General features: G+C 36.5%; 1 protein-coding gene across 2 annotated transcripts in view; it reads right to left on the bottom strand.

Annotated features, from left to right (window-relative positions):
- Nucleotides 1–3207: 3207 nt before the first annotated feature.
- LOC121327680 (interleukin-1 receptor accessory protein-like 1) overlaps nucleotides 3208–25361 on the bottom strand; it is a 39164-nt gene continuing 17010 nt past the window's right edge. Inside the window, exons 4-6 of one of the 2 annotated variants that reach the window (XM_041271824.1) lie at nucleotides 10490–10660; nucleotides 9176–9220; nucleotides 3208–4971 (exon numbers count right to left, since the gene is read on the bottom strand). In XM_041271824.1, coding sequence (XP_041127758.1) covers nucleotides 4247–4971; nucleotides 9176–9220; nucleotides 10490–10660 — 941 coding nt within the window. In that variant the 3' untranslated portion in view covers nucleotides 3208–4246. The remainder of the gene's footprint in view (nucleotides 4972–9175; nucleotides 9221–10489; nucleotides 10661–25361) is intronic. The other variant, XM_041271825.1, reaches the window with a different exon arrangement.

Raw genomic sequence — 25361 nt, 5'->3', positions numbered from 1 at the left:
AGATACTTCAACAGCAGGTGGTTCCCTCCCACTCATGGAATAATAATTACATATTCACTGGGGGTGAATCCCAGGTCCACCCACGGCAGTCTCAAATATTAACAGCAACAAGGAAAAAGCAAGAGAACACTTTGCCACCAGAGCACTTATTTCACTTATGAAAAGGAGCATAGAACTCATTGTAAATGATGGGACTTTTCATAATCACACCATACTGTGGGTTGGGGAGATTATGTATCACATTTCCTCTCGATCCATAGATTACCTCATGGTCAACTACACAAGCTCTGGGAAAATAATGCACCCGAAATAACTTGGTGTATAAGACATAGCAATGCAAGGTACCGTGTGTTTATTAGTATTTTCCAAATTTCCAAACATACTGGTAATATAAAAGTGCCAGATGAACAGTATCCCTATGCAATTTAACCCTAAATTGTCAAGTTATTTAAACAATGCATTAGCAAGAGTATGATTTTAACTCTTAATCTATCTGAAGTAAGGGAGGCATAATCTAGCATTTAAAATGTTTACCCCCCCCCCCCCCCCCCCCCCACACACACACACACACACACTCAGAAAACAAAATATATTTTAACTGCCGAGGTATCACAAAAGACGGTTCTTTATTAAATAATGTGTTTACTGTTGCTCTTTAAACTTTAACTAGGCATTGGTGTGATACATCTCGTTCTTTCAAATTGCCTTTTTTTAGAAAGACACACAATAGCTTCATGTGATTTAAAACCAGTAGAAAGCATTTCTTCAAATTTTGTCCTAATTGAAGTCTGATTCGTATCTAATGCACACAAGTCAGGCTCCCATTTGTTTTTTGTATATTTAGGAAGTTTATTTTAAAAAGAAAAAAAAAATCTAATCATTGTATTTGGCACGTAATGAACATAGTATTGGATAGAGAAATGAATCTTCTCTGTTTGCTAATAGTATTTCATCTATAACAACAGACACAGCTAGCATCCCTTCCTCACATATGTATGTATATGGATATCTTTGCATTTATGTACATGCATTTATACAATTCAGCTGGGACTGTTAGTACATTAGTTGTAAGCTCCTGCCAGTGGGTACAGTTTTGCAGAAAATGCTACTTTGTCTCATGAGGGATTGCTGTGTACAGTGTGAGTTAGCTTGTTTGAATTTGTTCCAGAGGGATGTTTTATTAGTACAATGGCAGTATTAAAACAGTATAGTATTAGGGGTTAGTTTAAAAATGGAGCAACTACTGCAAGTACTTGATTAGTCATGTTTTTTTCAAACCGAAGGGAAAAAGCCTTTTGAAGTTTCAGAATAGCATTAAAAGTAAACATGCTTTTGCTTTGACTTGATACCATAACTACTTGATACACTGACTCATGTATCGAGCCTCTTTCTTTTATAACTCGTAATGACATTTACTTGCACAGATATCTTCAAATAGAAAATTCTCAGCATGTATGTTGTACAAGTCACAGAAATGTGTAACTATATTTTTATAAGCATCTCCCCAGTGCTTTAGTATAGCATTCTGGACATGATTAAAAACATGTCATTTTTTAAAATATATATACCAGGTATATAGATATATTACGTGTATTAAGTTTAGAAAAATAATTTGTTCATAGAATAGTAAACGGTCCTAACTTAACTAAGTTTCGAAACAAAACCAAAGTTTAGCCCATAAAAAGATTTGGGTGAGCCATCTTCTTAAAGTTGTACTCAGCGACATCATTCCATACATTTAGAAGCAGGTACAGTCTCTTCCCATCCAGACGAGGATGTTTCAGTCACTCATTTTAACCAAGACTACAGCATAGGACACTTTAAAAGGTTTGCTGGAAGAGCAGAAAATGCAATTACATGCAGCAGCCTTCTACAATGGGGGCCATGGCAGGAACCCACCTCCACAGACCTCAAGCAGCAGCAGCAATGATTGGTATACATATCAGCAAAGGTAAACTTCACTTCATAATCAATTAAACCATGGTTGAACCGGAATTAAGTTTATGACAGTGATAATGGTAACTTGGCCATTATCAAAAACATCTGCATTTGTGAATTAGAGGTCTTACCAACAACTAGCCCTTCACACTGATTGGCTGATTTATTTATGAGGCTTTTGCATTTTAAAACTTGCCTTCAGCCATAAGGTCCAAGGGTATAATGAACTTGAATGCATTCCTTAATAAGCACAAAACTGGAGATGTATGTGCATTTATGTTTACTAAAAAGAGGCCACGGTATAATGAGCTGTATTCATAGTGCTAATTTAGCAGTGAATGAACACCCTTGTGTATTGATGCTTAGAAAGGGGTATCTGTTGTGTGACTTAAAAAAAAAAAATCTTGCTTTATTCATTCTTTTGACTCAATTAACATGGCAGGGAAAAGCAAAACACAAGTGAGAGATAAATAGTATCCTATCCCTTAGCCCCTGAATTGTGCAAATCAAAGTGCCTGATGTGGTGCAATGCAGTGTATTACACAAACAGTATATATTAGAGCTCTGGGATTCTGGAATCACAAATAAAAAATCTTGCCACTCACCTAAATAAATGCACATTTTGGATGGTGAATGTTGCTAGATTGTCTAAAAACCTACAGTATATCCATCCACATACTGTAGAGATAATGGGTGGATATGTTTATTGCCCTTCATCTCTGATATATGTATGGGATGAATGTAGATGCAAATCCTTATATTGTCAAAAATCCCCTTCCTACTCAGGCTTCAAAGTTTGGTCATGGAATGGAATTCAATAATCTAACAGAGGGACATGTTTTTTGTTCATTTACAATGGCTGTCACTAAGGCTTGGGTTATATCAGAATTATGGAGCCACGATAATGATTATAAACATTGTATTGGAGGCACAATGGACCTTTAATTTAATTCAGGTTCCGGTTAGTAAGATCCCAATCCCATTCATCCCAGTCGTTCCTGTAAATGTTTAATGAAGAATACTCAGTCCTGAAAGAGAACAGACAGGTACGTGCTCCTATAAGTTTAAACATGTAAACCTCTGCCCTAAAACTTAATCTATTGATGGCAGTTTTTAAAATTTACTTAAAGGAGTCATTTTACTGGAGTAAAAGGGAGGCACTAAGTTGAGGTCAAGGATTTTCATGTGCAGTGAAAGTAGTTAAGGGAAACAAATCATGATTGTGTTGCCATAGAAATCAGCAGAGTTTCTTCAAAAGTGTGAATTGTGTTTTTTTTTAGGTTTTTATAGAATTTACTTACTATGCATAAGAACTGATAAAAACTGCCTTGGTCTTTCAAACACAAGCATATTCTTTTCTCTTAAGTCTTGTTTTTGTTTTTTTTGTTTTTTTCAGCCCGTGAAAAACATTCTTATAAAATCATTTCAAGAACTTAACCAAAGTATCAAAATGCATTTATACTTAAATTATAAAGAGAACATCCACTTTGCTGGCCTAAAAAAGTACACCAATGTAGTGAAATACACAAAACTCTTTTCCATTATGCACGCATGAATTGTTCACGTACTTCTAAACAAATATTTTTGATAGAAAAGTCTAAGAATACCTGTCATGGTCTTTACTGAATTGGTACAGCCGTTGCTGTTAGAACGGGTTTATGTTTGATATGTTCCTGTTTTATCTTCACCTGTTTTTATCTTCACCAACTGGATGAAGCTGGTTCCTAGCACCACTCCCCAATATCTTTGTAAGCTATTTCAAAAAAGGGGAAGAAATGTTACTGTCAAGATTCTCAAACTTTTGCATAATCCATTTAAAAAGTACGCACTCTGAACAAGTTATGTGCTAGATAGGCCAACAAAAAAAAATGTTGCTCCTTCCAGTAAAACAGAGCTCTGTCCAAATAATCCAATTAAATGTTAAAAATAAAATCATTCTAGTCTAAGTCAGGAAAAAAGGAACTGTCCAATCTATATAGCACACGAACCATCTTCTGAGCATCCAATAAAACAAAACTAGAAATATATCATTTTGGATAACATATAAAACAAAGTCATAATGTAGTAGAGGCAACAAACATCAAAAGAACAGGAAGACACCAATGCTACAAAGAAATTGCAAATATATGTACAAGACCCTGTTTTCCATGTGTGTGTGTGTGTGTGTGTGTGTGTGTGTGTCTTCTTGTTTTTTCTATGTGGATTGTGATTCAGGTTTAACAGTAGCAGTCAAGGTTGCAGTTATAACCACCAGACTGCAGGGTTCAGCAAACACTGGAGTGGGCCAACTGTCCACTTTGTTCAACTGTCACCAAATGACGCTTGATATACTGGTCTCTCTGGGCAAGAGGGGCAGCATGGCATTGTTCATGTGAGCCTCCTCTGGGTTTTGTCCCCTGTTTGATTTAGACTGCGGCCTTTGCCCATTGATTAGCGTCATGGGGATGTTACAGTAGGTTTGTTGGTTCCCTAATGAGGTAACGGTGGGCAGGGTGCCGGTGTGAGGTACATCGTACTCGTAACTGCGGTAGTAATGTTTCTGCCGCATTTGGGTGTGGTAGGTGTTGTGAAAGGTGGAGCGCAGGTCTGGATGGGCGGTGGCCAGAGCGGTGGATGTGGCAGCTGCCATAGAGATGGCTGACACTGTCTGCAGTTCTCCAAAGGGTCCTTGCTCGCTCACATCTAAGACCTGCTCGTGCGTAATGATGGGCTCTATCCTCTTAAAGGGCATTTCGTACTGTAAATGTTTCCAGAACTTCGAATTCAGCTGGTTGCTTTTGGGCCCATGCCATTTGATAACAGTCAGCAGCTTGATGGTGTGTTTGAGAGCCTCCACCTCCTGGTAGTTCATGATGCCTCGGAGTTCAGTGCATTCGATCAGTATGACCTTGATCTCTCCAGAGACCAGCATGTTGCGGAGCCGTGTCTCAAGCTCAAAGATGCTCCAGCCTCTTCTGACCACGTAGTTGGGGGTCATCACAATTATTAGTCTTTTGCTCTGATCCACACATCTCGCCACATCTTCAATATAAGCTGCAAAATAAAACAGAAAAGGGTGTAACCTTTCAAAGCAGTGATAAATTGTCTGATTGCTGGTGATTACATGCTTGATCATTTCCTTTTTGAAATAGTTGGACAAACTTTTTGTTGTAACCTCTCAAATTAGAGCATGGGCATGCACACAGGAAGGATTTTTAATATGATAAACTTATTATTTACATGTAGTGCAGTTTATCATAATTTAGTTAGTAAATAGTTTTAAAATAATGCTTGAGTTTGATATATATATATATATATATATATATATATACTCTTAGTATGCTTTTGTAATACTCATCTCAGGTACTAATAGGTTTAATAGGTTTGCCCAGGGACTGGACTTTGCAGATTTTGAGATGACAGTTTTTTCAGGTCCAAGTCTGACAGCAACCATGAGTTATAAAACTAGTCAAGGTGAATTTGGAATGAGTTTATTATAAAAATAAAAACAAAACATTAAAATATAGGTCCTATGCAAAAAACAGACTTGCCTAGCATTGGATAAAAATGGGGATTGTATTTATTTACTTTATTACCAAGTAAGTATATTATTTTCCACCTTTAAACTGATTCAGATACTCCCCCGAGAAATAATAGCTGTTTATACAGTAGTTTATGCAGCCCAGTGCTTACAGAAGCCGGCTTTGTGTGCTAGTTATCAAAAGTCATCAGAAAGTTAGCAAAAGAGGGTTGCAGCATGGGGACATTGGAAGCCACTCATTAGTGTAAAATTATTATTTTAATAGTTCATATAGAGCTCTTTTCAAATAATAAAAAATATGCAGTGTCTATAGAAATTCTACACCCTCTTTCAAAATTTCCACATTTTGTTGCCTTATAGCCTGGAATTAAAATGCATTAAAATAGTTTTTTTTTTTTCATTTATTTACACATCCTACCCCACAACTTCCAAGTGAAAAAAATTCTATAAAATTTGTAGAAAATTAATTAAAAATAAAAACTGAAATACTTGGTTGGATAAGAGTCCACCCCCCTTATAATAGCAATCCTAAATTAGCTCAGGTGTACCCAATCACCTTCAAAATCACACATCAAGTTAAGTGGCCTCCACTTGTCTTAAATTGGAGTGATTCACATGATTTCAGGATGAATTCAGCAGTTCCTGTAGGTTCCCTCTGCTGGGTAGTGAATTTCAAAGCAAAGACTCAACCATGAGCACCAAGGCGCTTTCAAAAGGACTCTGGGTTTTTGAAGGGCACAGATCAGGGGACGTGTATAAAAAAATATCAAAGGCCTTGAATATCCCTTGGAGCACGGTCAAAATGATTATTAAGAAGTGGAAGGTGTATGGCACCACCAAGACCATGCCTAGATCATGCCGTCCGTCCAAAATGGATGGCCGAGCAAGAAGGAAACTGATCAGAGAGGCTACCAAGAGGTCAATGACAACTTTGCAAGAGCTAGGGGCTTTTATGGCCAAGACTGGTCAAAGTGTGCATGTGTCAATGTGATGGGTTATGGGAGGAAGTGATGGGACACGGGAAGCACGTAGTTGTGGTTGGATTCTTTATTTATAATTCCCACAAGAAAAAAATATGCCTCTGTTACCAGCTATGGTAAACAGAGGCTAAAAATGAAAACAAAACCAGAACATAAACACTGTCACAGGGTTTTCCAGTATTCCACACCCCACAGTAGATGGCTCGAGCTCCCTCTTAAAAAAATCCCAGGACACGTAACTCCTACAGCTCCCAAGATTCTCAAGGAAACAGTTTGGACTCGCAGGCAGCCAGTCTGGGAATCCTCAGTCTGAGTGTAAACAAAAAAACAAACAAACCAAACAAAAGAACAAAACTCACAGAGCTCATGCAGCATAACTGTCACCATCCAGGATAGCCACCAAATGTCAGAACCCCACAGCTTAAATAGTGCTGAGCCCTGCCCCTACAATCAGTGCACTGCCCAACCTCAGCCAATCGTCAAACGCAGCACAGCCGATTGCAATAATGGGGCTCAACCATGAGGTTCTGCCCCAAGTTAAGATGGCCACCACCGCTGTGGCTTCTGCCCCAACCATGACTCGGCCATTCTCCTGTGTCTCGGTCCTTCCTGCACAGTGCTGCCAGTAGTCAGGAGGGCAAATTACAAGAGGGACTCCTTTCACTCCTGTCACCGTCAACAATATCCTAAGCACTCTACAAATATGACCTATATGGTAGGGTGGCAAGAAGGAAGCCATTACTCAAGAATGTCCACCTTGAATCATGTTTGAAGTATGCAAAGAAACCACTCTGGAGATTCTGTAGTCATGTGGCAAAAAGTTTTAAATGCAAAGCGTTATGTTTGGCGCAAACCCAACACAGCACATCCCCCAAAGAACACCATCCCTACTGTGAAGCATGGTGGTGGCAGCATCATGGTATGAGGATGTTTCTCATCAGCAGGGACTGGGGCACTTGTCAGGATAAAAGGGAAAATGAATGGAGTAAAGTACAGAGAAGTCCTTGAGGAAAAGCTGCTGCCCTCTGCAAGAAAGCTGAAACCGGGACAACCTTGACAAAGCTTGAACAGTTTTGTAAAGAAGAATGGTCAAATATTGCCAAATCTAGGTGTGCAAAGTTGGTAGAGACCTATCTTAACAGACTCACAGCTGTAATTGCTGCCAAAGGTACTTCCACCAAGTATTAACTCAGGGGTGTGGAGACTTATCCAGTTATGATCTTTCAGTTTTGTATTTTTAACAGATAACTTTTTTCTCAATAAAAACTTTTTTTCCCCTAAGTAGTGTGGAGTATGGTGTGTAGATAAGTGGAAAAAATCCTCCTTTAAATGCATAAAACTGAGTCCCTGACATAACAAAATGTTAAAAAAAAGTTCAAGGGGTTGTAGACTTTCTATAGGCACTGTATATATATATATATATATATATATATATATATATATATATATATATATATATATATATATAATTTATTTTAACTTTTTGAAACTTTCATAGTTGTTTTACCATAAGATGATGTTTCAATTGTCAAAAAAGGGCAGCTTTAAAAAAGAAATTGCCATATAGGCAGTATGGCATTTAACATTAATAAATCTTGTATACAGCAGCTACTGTATTATTTTAATGGGCATTTTTTACTTTTTTTTTTTTTTTTAAAGAATTTCCTTAGAAAGGGTTTACAACAACACAAGCTGCTTTGTCTTTTTTTATGTCACTGACCTGGACCCTAAAACATTTGATACGGTTCCTGCTAGGCCATGTTTCCATCTGTAACAGTCTGTAAAACTCAAATCTGGTCTTGTTCCAGTAACTAACTGGTGCTGCCAGTTCTATCTGCAGTCCACAATCTACTCTCCAACTGGTTGTTCCATAAAGTTAAAAGAATGCCAATATGTATCATATTTTTGCATACTGTAACTTTATAACATTTATAAATGTCTCTATCTACTATCAATATTACCTGATTGTATAATGAATTGACTGTCTGTATGTTTGTCCCCCCCCACCCCAATGAAGTTGAAGGTCAAACACATGCTAGGTACTTCTTCCATTAGATTGATTTGGAGTAACTGGGTTCTTCCTAAGGTTTATATTGGTGGGTCAATCGAGTCTCAAAACATTACAAGGAGTTTGCGCCCACCAACAGCCAATCATTTAATGTCACCAAGGGCTAGAACCTTTATGGCATTACTCCCTAGAGCCTTTGGGAGGAGCTTAATTTCAAACGGTTTTCCCGAGCCTCCGATAGTCTACTAGTGAGGTAAATTGGTACCTGGGGTACATGGAAACATGGCATTGGACTTGAGTAGCTCATATTGTCAAAGCTGTTAAAATGGTAAGATTCCTAGCATTACTATCATATAGTTGTGTGGGTTTCTCTTATTTATTTGTTTTCCCTATTACTGCTCATCAGTTTACGTTTTAATGCAAGCTACTACAGTTAACTATTTCATTTGTACACAGTCTGACCAGTACAACTGATCAATTTAGTATTGAATAATATGACGAAAACAAACACCAATATGCAATAATATAATTATAATATAATTATCCTTGCTTCATTTCATTAGCCCTTATCATGCTTTCAGACAAGTAATTCAGGATTCTGACTCCCGTTTATTGCTGTCAGGGTAACCAAAATCCTAAATGATTTGTTTCTGGGGAAGTCCTTTACAGTACAGCTGCTGATACATGTGAAAATCGCAGAGGCAGTCAGAAGAGCTTGGGATAAAATACCTCTGAGCAGTCTTGTATCATCCTGGTAATGATCATTGGTGATACCTAAACATAAATATTTTAATATTCACACTCTGGTCAGAACTGTTGAAATGCATCAGGGTAAAGAGGGGTGAGGGGACTCAGAAAATGGAGGTAAACATGGTTTCTTTCAAACATACAGGCCTAGTAAATAAATAATGCTATAAAGCACTTTCACTGAATTTCAACTGCATGTTACAAGACAGCACTCTGCTAAGATTACATTTGTCCCAACTTAATATATTTTAACTGTGTTTAAAGTGCAGTAGCTTTTCATTTTGAATGCTACCCAATATTTCTGTACAACTCTGCACAATAACCTAATGGGAATAATTAACACATTATCAATATATAACAACATTATATAGGCAAACAAGCACATTTAAACCCAAAGTACAAATTAACATTTACTGTCAGGAACATGTTTGTTTCCCTTTGAGATACACAATGATAGTTAGTTTCAGGTCTTGACTTGTGTTGCAAAGTTGGCAAAACATATGTGGATGAACAGCATACTTCTTGTTAGAAAGTAGTATATACAGCATTTTACTGGGGCCTCGTTTACCAAGCAGAAGTAATTTGGCCAAAATTGCGGGAGGAAAATTAAGATGTGTCACGTCCTATTTACTAATTAGAAGCAAAAATACCAGTCAGAAAAATTCTAATCAGCATATAAATTGTGGGTGGCAACAGGCTTGATTATTACATGGTAATAATTTAGTTTCAATTTCAATGTACTGTATTGCATGTAGGATTGACAAAAAAAGCTAGGTATTCATTATTTAAGTTGGCTGAATTTTTGGGTCATTTTTGCCTGCACAAAATCCTTGTGAGATGTTCGTGAATAGCTCATGAAAATATGACGGCTCATTATCTGTGTTTTGTATGCTGCTTTGCATATGTAAACATCATTAATTCAATGCAAATGAGGCAGTGCCACTATTCCGTCCCTTTCATTTTGCATCCACTAAATCCACACGGAAATGGGAATAGAATGGGAAAGAACTGCCCATGACAATCACGTTTTGCGTATGGTAAACGCTTCGTAAATGAGGCAGCCTTTATATATAACATGTACATATTTGCACACCTTTTACCAGTCACAACAGTATGGCCTAATATGTGAAATAATCTCTTCGTCCCAATATAGGTCCACTGGTCTGTGAAGCTAGTTATGGTCAAGACCTCAGTGGGTATAAGATTACAAATGTCTTTGAAGTTATCCTGAGTAAATATTGTCTTTAAATCACAACCCCCCCCCCCCACACACACACACACCCCAGATGTACTTACTTCCTGTTGGAATTAAATCCCTGTCGGGTATGAAGAGCTTATAGCCACAGTGCTTCTCCAGCACGTCAGGGAGGATCTCGAGTGCGAATCGCTCCTCTTCTCTGGTCTCCTGACCCCACTGGTCAGGATCCACTTTGGTGTAAGACAAGTACGCATCATAATCTTTGTTTTCTAAGAAGGAGACATAAGCAAAAATGCATTTTCATATTTCTATGAAAAAACTAAAACGTGAAAGGAATAACTAGGTTAACACACGAGCAGGCTAAAAATAATATATTGTGGGCTAAATTCTCAAAGCTATTTACTCCAATTTGTCATTTGCACAATTTTTTTCAGAAACTAGAAACACTCCCAATAGAGTTATGAAACCAAAAAGACTTTTAATTCAGTGCCTTGAATTAAGTATTAAGTATGATGTATTGTTTCTTATTAGTCTTAGATGTTTAATTTGTGATTTTTCCAGTCCTAAAAAAAATTGAACTATAGTTAATCGCTGTGAGAATCTAGCCCTGTGCGTTGTTTGAATAAAATGCACCATGAACTATAAATTACATCATAAAATCATAAGTTTAAACATGCATGCAAAAATAAAGTTTCCATTCAAACAGAAAGTCTCCCTGTAGTGTCCCCTCCCCCCAACATTTGACTCTAAGCATGGTCACTTGGAGGACTAAATACAAGCAGTGTTCTTTCATTTTCAGCAAGAGGACTAGCATGTCAACTACAGTGGAAGTAATGTAGTTATAATGTAGTTTTGTTGTAAAAAAAAATCTATGGCATGAGTAGTGAAACCTCGTGTCTACTCTCGGAGAAGTTCTATTATAGTGTTTAGGGGACACCCATTGGTTTTAAATAGAATCTATTCCACACTGGTGCTCAAACAGGTGATGTGCACTCATGTGTTAAATCAAGTTATCATTTCATACAGTTTGCTAATAACACATATTTTAGCGGCATGATACCCATGATACTGGGTCTGGCCATTTGTTTTTAATTTTCTAGGGTTCTCTGTGTGAAAACCATGGTAAAGCAGGGATGGAAATAAGATTCCTAATGCATAGCAATTTCACCCATTTCGGGTTTTAATATGTGCTTGATTAGTCACAGTGTATCGGGCGTGCCTAAAACCAGGAATTGATTAAACTACTATGTGATGGGAGTTTTTAATCCCTGTAAAATGCAACAAAGTACACTGCACAATTTACCATGGATCATTAATTCAGCAAAATACTGTACATTTCAGATGTGTAAGGACAATGATTCAATTACATTCAATGTGAATTGCTAAACTTTCCCTAAAAGCACAACTACCATTAGAAGGCAGTGATAACAAATACAATACAATTTAACTCCTCAGTACTGTTGTTGAAGCTGACCCTGGGATCCTTCAAGAAGCTGCTTGATGAGATTCAGGGATCAATAAGTTACTAACAGTCAAACGAGCAAGATGGGCCAAATGGCCTCCTCCCATTTGTAAACTTTCTTATGTTCTTATGTTCTAATTAGAAACAATAATAATTTAGGTTAATTTGTACAGGAACATCAAAGTACATTTTCCTAAAAATAGGATTCAATAATTATAGAACAGACATTAAAAACCCTTAAAAGTAGCATTTACAGTTCATGTTATTGACGCCATTAGGAGGCTATTATTAATGAATTCATTTTTGGGTCTCAGACTATTGCAAGAAAATTCAGCCAAGAATAATTATATGAATTAAGGAGAGTGAGCTGTAAATTGTAAGGTGTCCAAATATGAGAGGAAGGCCTGCCATGCAATATAGAATTTAGTGCTAGATCCATTAAGAGTGAATTTAATTTTTTCAAGTTTGAGAAATTGTCCTAATAATGTCTCTAACCCAATGAACATGAGATGTACTCTTGAAACAACAGAATCCCAAATGTCCTCTGTAAAACTAAAGCCAAGGTCCTGCTCCCTGGCAGCCCTTATAGTAGTTATTGAAGGACAGTTTAAAGAGAAAATAGAATTGCAAATTTTAGAAATCATACTGTTACATTGAGGATTAGGTTTAAGTAGAGAATCAATGGAGGATTCAATAAGTGCACTGGGGAAATAAGTCACCTTACTACGCACAAAGTGTCGAATCTGCAAGTACCGAAAGAAATGTTTATTTGGAATATTATATTTTTGAGAGAGTTGATCAAAAGAAGCAAAATTAGCATCACTATACAGATCTTTCACAAATTTCAGGCCCTTATCGTGCCATGCCTGGAAGGAAACATCACTCAAAGAGGGTGCAGAATTATGATTCATAGCAATGGGTGAAAACACTGACTAAGACTGGAAACCAAAATTCTGTTTGAACTGGGCCCATATCCTAAGGGAATGTCTTACTACAGGATTAGAGCTAAACTGTGTGAGAGAAAGAGGCAGAGAGGAACACATCAATGCTGCTAAAGATGTGGGCTGACAAGAGGCAGCTTCAGTCATTAACCAGGCAGACCCTGTCTGCTGTAGATGTTGGTTGAGCCAGTATGTGATAAAACAAATGTTAGCTGACCAATAATAGAATTGAAAATTGGGCAAGGCCAGTCCTCCCAACCTTTTAGGCCGTTGTAAGAGGGACCTGCGAATATGTGGGTTTTTCTTATTCCACGTAAAAGATGAAATTAGTGTATCCAATGTCTTGAAAAAAGATTTAGGAATAAAAATAGGAATGCACTGGAAAAGATATAAGAATTTAGGAAGCACATTAATTTTAACTGAATTAATGCGGCCAGCAAACGAGAGAGGCAAAGTGGACCAGCGGATAAAATTGAATAAGTTCCACTAAGGGGGTAAAATAAGATTTAAAGAGATCTACATAGGACCTTGTCAAAGAAATTCCTAGATAAGTAAATTTATCACAAGTCATTTTAAAAGGTAGATCAGGAAATTGACAACGTATTGTGCAGGATTGATTGGAAATAATTCACTTTTATATAAATTGAGTTTGTATCCAGAAAATTTACCAAATTGATCTAGGGTAGACAAAATATGAGGAAGGGATGTAGAAAGGTCAAATACATAAAGAAGGCGATCATCATCATAAAGGGATACCTTTTACTCCAGACCACCACAGACCACCCCACTAACAAGTTGATTACATCGAAGGGAAGCAGCAAGGGGCTCAATTGCAATGACAAATACTAGAGGAAATAAGGGGCATCCCTGACTGGTTCCACACTGCAGAGAAACGTATCCAGAGTTCATACTATTGGTACAAACTGAGGGAACAGGACAGTTATAGAGAAAATTTATCCAAGAAATAAAGTTCTGATCAAATCCACATTTTTGAAGGGCAGCAAAGAGGTAATCCCATTCCACGCGGGCAAAAGCCTTCTCAGCGTCTAATGAAATAAGTACTTCAGGGTCTGGAAGAGCCGAAGATGTATAGATAGTATTAAAAAAAACGTCTTTAGTTAAAAAAAAGAGTGGCAGTTCTGGATGAAACCTGTCTGATCTAAACAGACAATAGAAGGAATAATTGATTCGAGCCTGCGAGCTAGGCCTTAGCTAAAATCTTGACATCTGCATTAAGTAATGAAACTGGGCGATATGAGCTGCAGCAAAGAGGGTCCTTATTCTTTTTTAATAGTAGGGATATTGAGGCTTGATAAAGTGTAGGGGGGAAGAGATTGCGACTTAAATGAGTGAACATAGACATCAAAAATGGAGAAAGTTGGGATGAAAATCTTTTATAGAATTCGACTGAAAAACCATCAGGTCCAGATTTGCCACTTTTTATTGATTTAAAGGCCTCTATTGCTCATTGATCGCTTTTTGCTCAGTTGCACAGAGCCTGATTGTGTTTGAATTTCAGTAATCAAATATGAAGCACTAGATTGACGCAGTTGATGAGCTAAAAGCTTGCTTGCTTTGTTACCATGTTCATATAAAACATGACATGATCCGAGTATTTGTTTTTCTACACATTGAGAGGCAAGCAAATCAAATTCCGTTTGTAGTCTTAGTCTTAGTAATCAGGGGTGGGTAAAACAGCATACTCTGATCCAGCTGGAGAATAAGATCAATTAGCTCTGACAATCTCTTCTTATAATACTTGTTCTTTTGAGCAGTGAAAGAGATGATCTGACCACGCAGGTAAGCTTTCATTGCCTCCCATACCATTATAATAGGGACTCCTGGGGAGTTATTCATATCAAAAAAATAACTAATCTATTGGGACATAAATTTGACAAAATTTTCAAACTACTAAAGCACCAAGGAGTTCTGGGTATAAACTGATTTGGAAAATTCAGTTATACTATAACAGGGGCATGATCAGATATAACTGTACTGTGATACATACAAGAACAAACAGCCAACAGCAGTTTATTGTCCAGAAAAAAATAATTAATACATAAGAATGTGTGGTGGACAGGAGAAAAAAAAAAAAGAGTACTGTCCACCTGTAGGATCGGATCAGTAACGCAGTTTTAGAAAGTGAGGTAGATTTCGAGGATGAACGATCTAAAGCAGGATTCAAGCAACGGTTAAAATCCCAAACAAAAGCAAGTGATGTGTACTTAAATCAGGAAGTGAGGCTAAAAAATTTGTAATAAAATCCCTGTCATCCCAGTTTGGAGCATAAACATTGGCCAGAATCATAGGCGTACCATAAAGTCTGCCTATAACAACAACATAACGACCATTCTTATCAGCAATAACTTCAGAAACAACAAATGGTATGTTCTTATGCACTAAGATTGCAGCACCTCTGGCCTTAGCATGAAATGGTGAATGATAGAGCTACCCCGTCCATTCCCTACGCATGGGGAAGTGAGCTGACATTCAAAAATGGGTTTCCTGCAACAATGCAATGTCAGCATTTAAATGCTAGAGACGTGCGTAGAAGCTTTTTTCGTTTCACCGGGTGATTTAGCCCTTTAACATTCAAACTTTTACATTCAATTTACAAACTTGACACCAGTACCTCTGTTAGCAGACATCATAATAGCAAAAATACAAGATCAAACTATAGGCTGTAAAAAATAAGATCAGGGAAAAGAGATCTATTGTCAACTTTAAATAGCATTGTATAGTTGTCTGAGACCCAATAAAAAAAAGAGAAAGAAGGCAAAAGAACACATAAAAAAATACGATTTTAAGAAATTAGAAAAGAGTGAATAAATCGAGTAATTACATATAAAAAAAAAAAAAACTGCCACTGACATTCCAACTCGCATATTGTAAAAAAAAAATATATATATATATTTTGACCCTAGCATTACAGGTATCACGACCAGTATAGCAGCCTAACTCAATTCACTTACATTTTTAGGCTTAATTTAACCGAACTAGATTAAAAAAAAAAAAAAAAAAAAAAATGAAAGTCTCTCAAGTCTATACAAATACCTTAATACCCCTTGTATACGTTAGAAAAAGGAAAGCGAAAATATAAAAATGGCCTACATGAACATACATACATATACACAGTATAAACAGACACATAGACACAAAAATAAATAAATAAATACATAAATAAATATCAACACAAAGGAAGGTATTTGGCATCAAAAAACAAAAATGCTAAAATAACTCAAGACAATCAGTATGTGAAGTTAACCAGTAACAGTTTAAAACATCCACAACGGTTCTGATAATGATTTAGAAATAAGTGTATTCCAAGAAGAAAAAATATACAAATTCACCTAAGCAAAAAATACCTGTAGATCTAATTTTCACTGACCAAATAAGTAATTGTATGGTGTATATAAAGACGCTTCAGTAACAAAGCTTGGCAGACCGTACGTTAGCCACTAAAACCAGTGCTTAAGATACTATTGAACAGTTCAGCATAGTGTACAAAACGGTAAGATCAGCGGTAAGGGCTGCGTGGAGCTTTTCTAGCACGGAGACTACGGCTGACATAGAAACGTGCGCCGGCTGGGCCGGGTCAGTGGAATTGGTAGCTTGGTAGCGGAATCCAGAGGTAAAGAGTTTGTTGTCCCTCGTTTAGGTTTATTTGACATTGTATAGTAGGCCAGGTGTACAAATATGTTCCAAAAATCAACATAGTGAAAATATATATTAAAGAATGGGTTTGCTAAGTAAATGTATAATAGTTTGTGGGAGCGAGTCTCACACGTGTCTACTCCATCTAGCGCTCGACCGGAAGTTCCAATGAATGCATTTTTAAACAGTCTCATATGACTTGTCCTGGACCAGATCATTATAGATCAGTGAAGGCAATCAATTACATCTTTAATGGTTAAACAGTGCAGGTGTTTATTGGCTTGAGCTGTTACGATTTTCAAAGTCTTTTGATAAAGTGACGTTTGCTTACACTGCAGTACTGTATTGCAGTTTAATAACATAACAACATCATTTTGTAATGATCCTTTACTAACTGGTCACTGTACCTTTAAGTAATGTCTATAGTTCATTTGCACCACCTCCTTGGGGTACTCTGTGGGATATCTCTCAGCTGTGAAGAGGCTGAAGAGCTGGGTAGATGTGCCTTGAACTGATGGGCTACAACTAGCTGACTCTGTGACATATATTTTGTAGACTGGAAATGTGGAACTAGGATATGTATGGTCTGAAGCACCTGACCACTAAAATAAATGGGCTCTGTGCTTGTACCCACAATCCATGTGTGGATACTGCCTATTGTTACAAGTTCAACAAAAATGTATAATGCAGGCATTCTGAAATAACTATGTAGTGCTTCAAGAATACTCACGCCTTGCTTCTCCTGCATATACTTGTGTCGCCTCATTCGTTTGAAGAGAATGTTGAAAGTCACCCACCCGCCAGCAAAACAGGACAGTGGGTAGTACTCTACTCCTTCCCCACCCCCCAATAACACACACACACACACATATCAAAAAAAGCTTGAGCCCCTGCCATTAAGACAATTATATAAATATGAATATATTATAAAAGAAAGAAAAGGAATAGCAGGGAACCCATCTTCTGGGAACCAAACTAATTAAAAAACACAGAACACTGTGCAGCAACATCAGATTTGTCATCATTTTGACAAATGTAAAATTCTTAAGCGTCCTTTACCTGAAGGAAGGAGTGTTGTGTATGAGTTGAAGAAGAGGCTCTGTCATTATTAAGGAGAATGAACAGTTCAAAACAGTCAAGGGGAGTTTGGACATTTCTATTCTGTATATATATATATATATATATATATATATATATATATATATATATATATATATATATATATATATATATATATATATATATATATATATGGCCCCAAACATTTATAGAGTTGATTAGAAGGTTTTGTTTTTTTTTGTTTTTAGTTTTTTTTAAAGCAGAGAATTGCTCAGAGCAAAATATTCGTAAAGGCATCACTGGTGATAGCCTTGGGTTTAGCTAGATGTCGAGTCCAGTAAGCTTGATAAAGGGTTGTCATCCTCAATAGTGTAGCAGGAGAGTAAAGACACATGTCAGGAGGAAGCTGTTGTGGGAGATAATCCAACATGTAACACACAGATATTCTATATTCTTTTTTTCATTATCCAGGGGTGGTTCACCTAAATCTAAGACAGCACAAATAAGATGTCAGTGTTACCATCGCTAAATTGATACTGACAGATTTCTTAGTACAAAGGAAACAATCTGATGTCTTACCTGTAATGTGCTAGAATTAAATAGACAACTAGTGGAATATCACAAACATGTCTTCTGTTTATGAGTCTGTATTTGTCTTCTTAACTCTGAAGACTGTAGAGTAGTGTCAACTAGACCAGCGGTTCCCAACCCTGGTCCTGGGTGACCCCCTGCTCTCAATTACGTAAAAAGACACTTAATTGAACTGATAATTTGCTTAATTAGATCTTTTTAATTGTTTTCAGCTCTTAAACAGTTGCACATTTCAAGTTAGTGATAGACTACTTTTTAGAGTGAAAAAGGACATAACCAAAGACAACTGGATATGTAATAAAGTTGATGATCTGTTGGTATTGCCAAACAGAAAAAACAAACAAAAAAACACTTTGTTACTACTTTTAAAACATGAATTATGAACATGATAAACTTTGACTGGGCCATTATTGGCTAGATTTAGAATGACTTTTAGCATCCAGAGTAGAATGTTCACTTTGTAGAATTGTGATGTAATCATAGCATCATTGTACTGTAGTTCTCTAGATTTTGGAAATGTGTATTCCAAGCATAGAATGCCTGGAGGGGTTAGGCCAGTGTCAGTTTGGTATGACTGACATCATTCCATGGTTCAAAATGCGTCAAATTCAATGGACAAGTTGAAGTACACTTCCTTATCTCCTGTAATCCCGTTACAAGTATTATGCTAATAAATGCTTATTGCACAACTTCAGAACAAATAAATGCAGAGCCAGTAAAAATCAGTATAAAAATAATAATAATAAATAATAATAATAATAATAATAATAATAATAATAATAATAATAATAATAATAATCAATTATTAAGAATTTCACAACATTCTTCCCGAAATAGTCTCAAAACAGGTTAATCTGTTTTACTGTACATTTTTCACAAATTACAAATAAATTAATAAATAATGAAGTCAAGATATACACACCTCCAGTCACTGATACAACCAATGAACTGTCAACACAGAGCAGAACCCTCTGTGTCAATACAGTAACCTTAGCTTACGGTCATTAAGATTATAGCATTGAATCTCGCTGTTGGAAAGTATTGCAATACGAACATACTTCCTTACTAAAAGTATAATAGTTATAACCTCTCTTTGAAAATTGTATTGATTTGGACATAAGAATCATATATATTTTACCAGACATAGTTTGTTTCAACTTGAAGCTGTGAAAAATGGACTGAGCTTTTATTCTTTATAATGAAGCTATAGATGGTTGCACTGCATGACACAGATTCATTAAAGTTAACCTCAAAGATAAGTAGAACAATCCAGTTACACCTGTTGTTAACCTGGATGGTCACGTTTACTAGGTAAATTTGATAGTTTCTGCAATACCATTCTGTGTCAAACACCCCGTTTAATACGATGCATGTTTCAAGTATTAGCATGACCCCATAATTACCATAAAATGATACCCACTGTTGCGGAAGTCTGTTGTAAACATATATCATAATAAAAAGGACAGGGTCAAGTAGATTATTTTCAGGAAAGATAGCACTAAAACTATTGTCAGGCCACACTAGGTATTTAGCATGATTGTTTCATGGTTACTGAAGTCTGGGGCTGACCCTGCTACAGTAGCCTTTGATGTTGGCAGTGCACTGATGGTTATACTGAGATTGTACAGTTTGAAGTCCTGTGATGGAGGTTTTTTAAACACTGGGAAGAGAATATAAACTGCTGAACTTTGGTTGGACTTAGTTATCTCACAGGCAGGTAGTTGAGATTCTCTTTGAATGTTTTTTTTTTTTTCTATTTAAAAGGCATGTCGATTTGGTTATGAAACAAACCAAAAATAAATACATTTTTTTTGTGCAGCCATCTAAATGAATCATCTAGTTGTTAGATAACAGAAACAAATAAAGGTGAAGGGTTAAACTTGGAGGTGGAATAATCTATTTTAAAATTTCAGTCTCTGTTTCAATAAAGGAAGTCTCACTGAGGAATTTTGTGTGTAAAATAAATCCCAGATATACCCTTTAATTGCTCATAAAATACAGCCTGAAATAACAATTTTATCAACTATGCATAGAATTATTTTTCATACTATACTAGATATTTTTCTTCTAGTTCATCCATAACACTCAATCATAAGATAGGAAGCTATGCTAAAACAATTATTTGACAAACATTTTAACAATGCAATTACACCAGATGACACTGATAAAGACTCGAAACATCTCTGTAGGTTTCCCTATTAGCAAACATACAGTAAACATGTATGGGGGTTACTGGTGTGGCAATGTGGATTTGTAGTCATGATTTACACTCTGCATTCATTTTCACTGGAAACACTGCATATCTTTTCATGTTTCACTAAGGTTGAGTCTCAATATGTTAGAAGCTTGTTATGTTCGGCATGTTTGCTATACATTTTAAATTAGAAAGTAGCTCTGTGGGGTTTAGACAGGGTATATAAATAAAGAGAGTGAGCACTCACTTGATCAATACACTGAATGACAGACCGACATGAATATCCAGTACCATATGTAGCCCTAATGGTAAGTTATATTCTTGCTGCACAGTTTGTTTTTAGTGAAACAATTTGCTGAAATTGCATTTTGCATGTATTGAACTCCTTAAAAATCAATTATGTAACTAGAATTGAATAGGTCCCTTACAGTATTCTATTGGACTTAAATAAAATGAAAAGAAGCCACATCTCAGGTCTGGATAGCTGCACAACAGGAGTACTTCACTGCTGCGTTTGACAGACAGACATTTACAATATCAAGATCTAGGTGCTGAGGATGTTTCTCATTGGATAAGTTCCCAGACCTCGTGGAGATAGCAGTGCAGTCATTATCCAAAGTTGCTGATTCTTCAGAGTTTGCTCAGCTGCAAACCTTGACATGTTCTGTATGAAATCTCTTTGACATGCTGTTTGTATATCATATCTGAAACAAAAACACATTGGAAATGTGAAAAAACGCCAAGTTACCAAAAGTGCCCAGCGATTTATAAATAGAGATATCAGAAACAGAAGCCAAGTTTCAAGAAAACTGGGGCAAACTTGCCAAGCACAAACAAATAGGCACAACTGTAAAACCAGTTGCCACAATTGTTTCTTGAAACTTGGCTTGTGTTTTTGATATCTCTACTTGAAATGGCGGGGCACTTTTGGTAACTTGGCGTTTTTTCATATTTCCAATATGTTTTTGTTTAAGATATCACTTCTTTTTTTTTTTTAGCATAGCAGTTATGTAGCTGGAGTGAAAGTATGACTAGTTAAGGCTCAAATCCTGCCACCTTTGAGCTAATATATATATATATATATTATATATATATATATATATATATATATATATATATATATATATATATATATACTGATGCACAATGAAAACGCAACAGTCTAAGTTTTACACCAATAGCTCATTGGACACATACATAATGTTATTTACATTTTTAATAGTGAGCAGATAGGTTTCTTCGTTGTTTGAGTAGTATTGTTCCTTGGGATAACAAAATACTGAGCTCAATTCATGTGATTTCATAAAAATGCCAGGTGCTCACTGTTTGTTATTTGAGTTGAGCTGAAATTGCCAAATGAGTTGATTCAGAATCTTTATAAATAGCCATTCGAAAAGATATGCTTTAATTAAAGCAAGAAAAGAGAAAGATACGACCATACCCTGCTTGAGTAATGAAGATCGCCTGGTTGCTATCGACATGAATGAAGATGGCCTGTCTGTGAGAGAAGTTGCCTGGAGAAAGAGATGTTCTGCTTCAACAATCAGCAGACTAGTCCAGAGAAACCAGGAAACTGGCTCTGTGAGGGACAGGCCATATCCTGGAAGGCAGAGGATCACCACACCAGCCCAGGCCCAAGACCATTATGCTGACTGTTGTCCGGTGGGGCAACCGCGACCAGCCAACCTTCGTCAGCTGACTGCAGCTGTACAGGAATAGCGGCGGAACATCCCAAAGCAGTCTATCCAGAGGCTGATCAGGTCTTTGTGTCAACACTACCAGGATTGTGTTAATGCTCAAGGAGGTCATACTCGATACTAACTTTTTAATGTTTTCATTTTGACAGTACGTCACGTTTTATACTGAAAATTTATCATGATTCTTTGATCTGTATTTTTGTTCCTATTTCCTTTTTTTTGATCATTTCACTTAAGAGTGCTGGGAACTACAAATTAAATGTGGAATGGTGCTTTTGGCTGATTTACTTTCGCTGCTCTAATACCCTGAAAACAGGTCAACTATCCGTGCTGTATAGATAGTCACTGGCAGTTCTCGCCGCTTCACTGTAACTTGGTGCGAGGAACTACCATTTCTCTCGATAAAAATTTTAATTTGCACAAATGCTCTTCTCTTCTCACTAGTTTGGGAATGTCACGTAGGGAGTGAGGATGATCTCAGTGTAACCTTGACACAGTTTAGAACCTGGAAGACCCTCCTCCGTTATGCCTACTGCAGTTCTTTATTGATTCACATGTAACACTCGCTTGCAGTTGTCACCTAGTTGCCATTGGCATTGTGCTTGTCTGCTCATTATTTTTGCTGGTGTCTGAGCTTTCTTTGCACAGCAGAGCTACAGTATAAGGGTGGGAGTGAGGTGCATGCTTTCTTTCTCCAGTTGGACACAAATAATGATACTGTATTCATTTGAAAGAGAAACATTTTAATGGAATTTTTTTTAAACATGTTGACCCATTATTAAACCCAAAGACCAGTTATGTGTGTGCAGTCCTTATCAAGAAGATATCTTAAATACTTTGAAAGCTCTGACCTCTCAACCATGGACCTCTTTCAGTGCTAGTTTATATATGTCATTGGCACCCCCCTACACCCCCCCCCCCCCACTATAGACCACTTCTTAAAAAAAAAATAATGTGAGTGGTGAGCTAATATTCTTCTTCCCAAACACTTTCAGGTGCATCCATATGTGATATCAAATGAATCTGAGGCATTGAGGAGTGGAAAATCCAAAAATATTGTCCATTTGATGTGCAATGACCCCTCTGGTGAATAGAAACAGACTGAACATGGCCAAGCTTTTGATAAAGTTGAATTTACAGAAGTTTAACCAGTGGTTAAAGTCCAGGGGCTTGTAACCAGAAGGTCACCGGTTCAAATCCCACCTCTGCCACTGATGAGATGTTAAATCAATGTCTAACTGTAAGTGGCTCTGCATATAATGCAAAGTTCACAGCCTACCTCTGTAAAGGACTTTGTGATAGTGGTCCACTATGAAAGGCGCTAAATAAAAATATTATTATTATTATTATTATTATTATTATTATTATTATTATTATTGAGAACTGCTAAGTGGTAAACGGCATAGCCAATGCTCTACCTTCTGAACCTCACCAAGTTTACTATTATATTTTATACAATTGACATAATCTGTTCCCATCTTACACAACACATACAGGTTGCACAATTAAAGGAGACAAAAGTTACTTATCCCTAAACATGAGACACAGATGTTGGCTTTAATATCAAACTATTATTCTCAAGCCTCATTCTCTTGCCTGCCTTTCTGTAACACAGTTGGTAATGACTTTCACAGATATGTCGAATACATATTTTCACAAACCATTGAGTGGAGTTAGCTATTTTATAAACATTTCAGGGCTTAGTTTTGAAAAGATACTGTGTGAATGGAAATTTGATTCTCTGAATATTAAGCAGGCATGATCTTCAGATGCTTATTGAAGTAGGCCAAACTTGGGTTTCAATGGGACTTACATACATCTCAGGTTTCTATCATTTCTTTAGTTTTCCAAATGTTTAATATAGTCTTTTTTTTTTAAATGTGAACATATTCTTTGCATATAGTGGTAAATGCATGAAGATGGGCATGTCGTAGTGAAAACATACTGAAATTTGCATTTTCATTACAACACTCAAAACTTTTATATATATGTAAAGCGAATAAAAGATTGGTTTTAACTGAAACTATTATTATTATTATTATTATTATTATTATTATTATTATTATTATTATTATTATTATTATTATTATTAACTTGGCAGCCTAGACAATTAGCATAAAATAGATCATGGTGCCATGTCGCCAAGTTATGATACTTACAGGAGGACAGTTAATTCTTATTAATATGAATTTCAAGGGTTCAGCAACACATTTTGCATTATACCACTAATTCGTATTATCACGAGTAGCCTATAAGCTAAATGCATACTGTCCATTTTTTAAATTAGTCAATGGTGCAGTGCTAAATTGTGCACAATTACTGACCACCTGCACATTAATAGAATAGGTGTGTTTCCTATTCCTATACAGATGCTCAGCATGAACTGGAGGAGTTAGCAGCATATATGTGCAGTCTATTGCTTCCTGGTTTTAGGAAAAAATAGGTATTTTGCTGTTTGCCTCAAAAATGCACTAAGCACAACTACCAATGCACAAGAAATGGGAAATGCCAGCAACAATGGTCTGTTTAAAACATGCTTTCAAAAGTTCTTAAAAAATTGATGCAATTGTAAGTGTCACAAATTGTCTGCAGCGTTTGTTCATCTCATTATAATATTTGAGAACCCTGATCCACCCCCTTTTTTTGAATTTATGCAGGAACACCCATATTCATCTGAGGCTGAACCGTAAAGAACTGCTGCCGCAAAGCATTCCCCGAAATGTTGTCTGTTTAGTTCATTTCACCCAAGACTTCTGACATGCTTGTGACAGGCACAACACTTTAGTAAATTTACCCCACAGTATATTGCTGAGTTCAGATCTACAGACAATGTTCTATGCGTACTGTAATACCAACTTTATAGTGTAGTGCTACCTGATCGCACCACTTAATGCAAAGTACGGAAAATTTATCTTAAATGGATTCTGAATGACTTTTTTTTTTTTGCACTGTTTTTTGTCTGTGGTTATAAATAAACATGGTTGCACATTTCCTTGGAAAACATTACTGTCTTTCTGAGGCCTTCCACAAATATAAAATAAAGTCACACATTTTCTGAGTTTTACACAATACAATATAAATCTGCAATGCAATACAATTGCATATCAGCTAAGCTTAATTTAGTCAGTTTCAACTGGGACCTGCTTTAGCCAGGACTTACTGGCTAAGATGGTAAATTGAAAACAAATCCTCAGATTTACCCATTATCCATACGATCATGACAACAGAAGTTCTGCTTTATATAAACATAGATCAAGCCCAACAGTAATGCATCATTTCTTTTTTTTAAAGGAACATAAGCACTAATACATTCAGATTGTGTACTAGCAGAACCAGTACTATTCTGTATATTTCTCACATTATAACGGATTT

The sequence above is a fragment of the Polyodon spathula genome, chromosome 15 (assembly GCF_017654505.1).
Source record: "Polyodon spathula isolate WHYD16114869_AA chromosome 15, ASM1765450v1, whole genome shotgun sequence".
Taxonomy (NCBI): domain Eukaryota; kingdom Metazoa; phylum Chordata; class Actinopteri; order Acipenseriformes; family Polyodontidae; genus Polyodon; species Polyodon spathula.
This window is presented reverse-complemented; position numbering and strand designations above follow the sequence as displayed.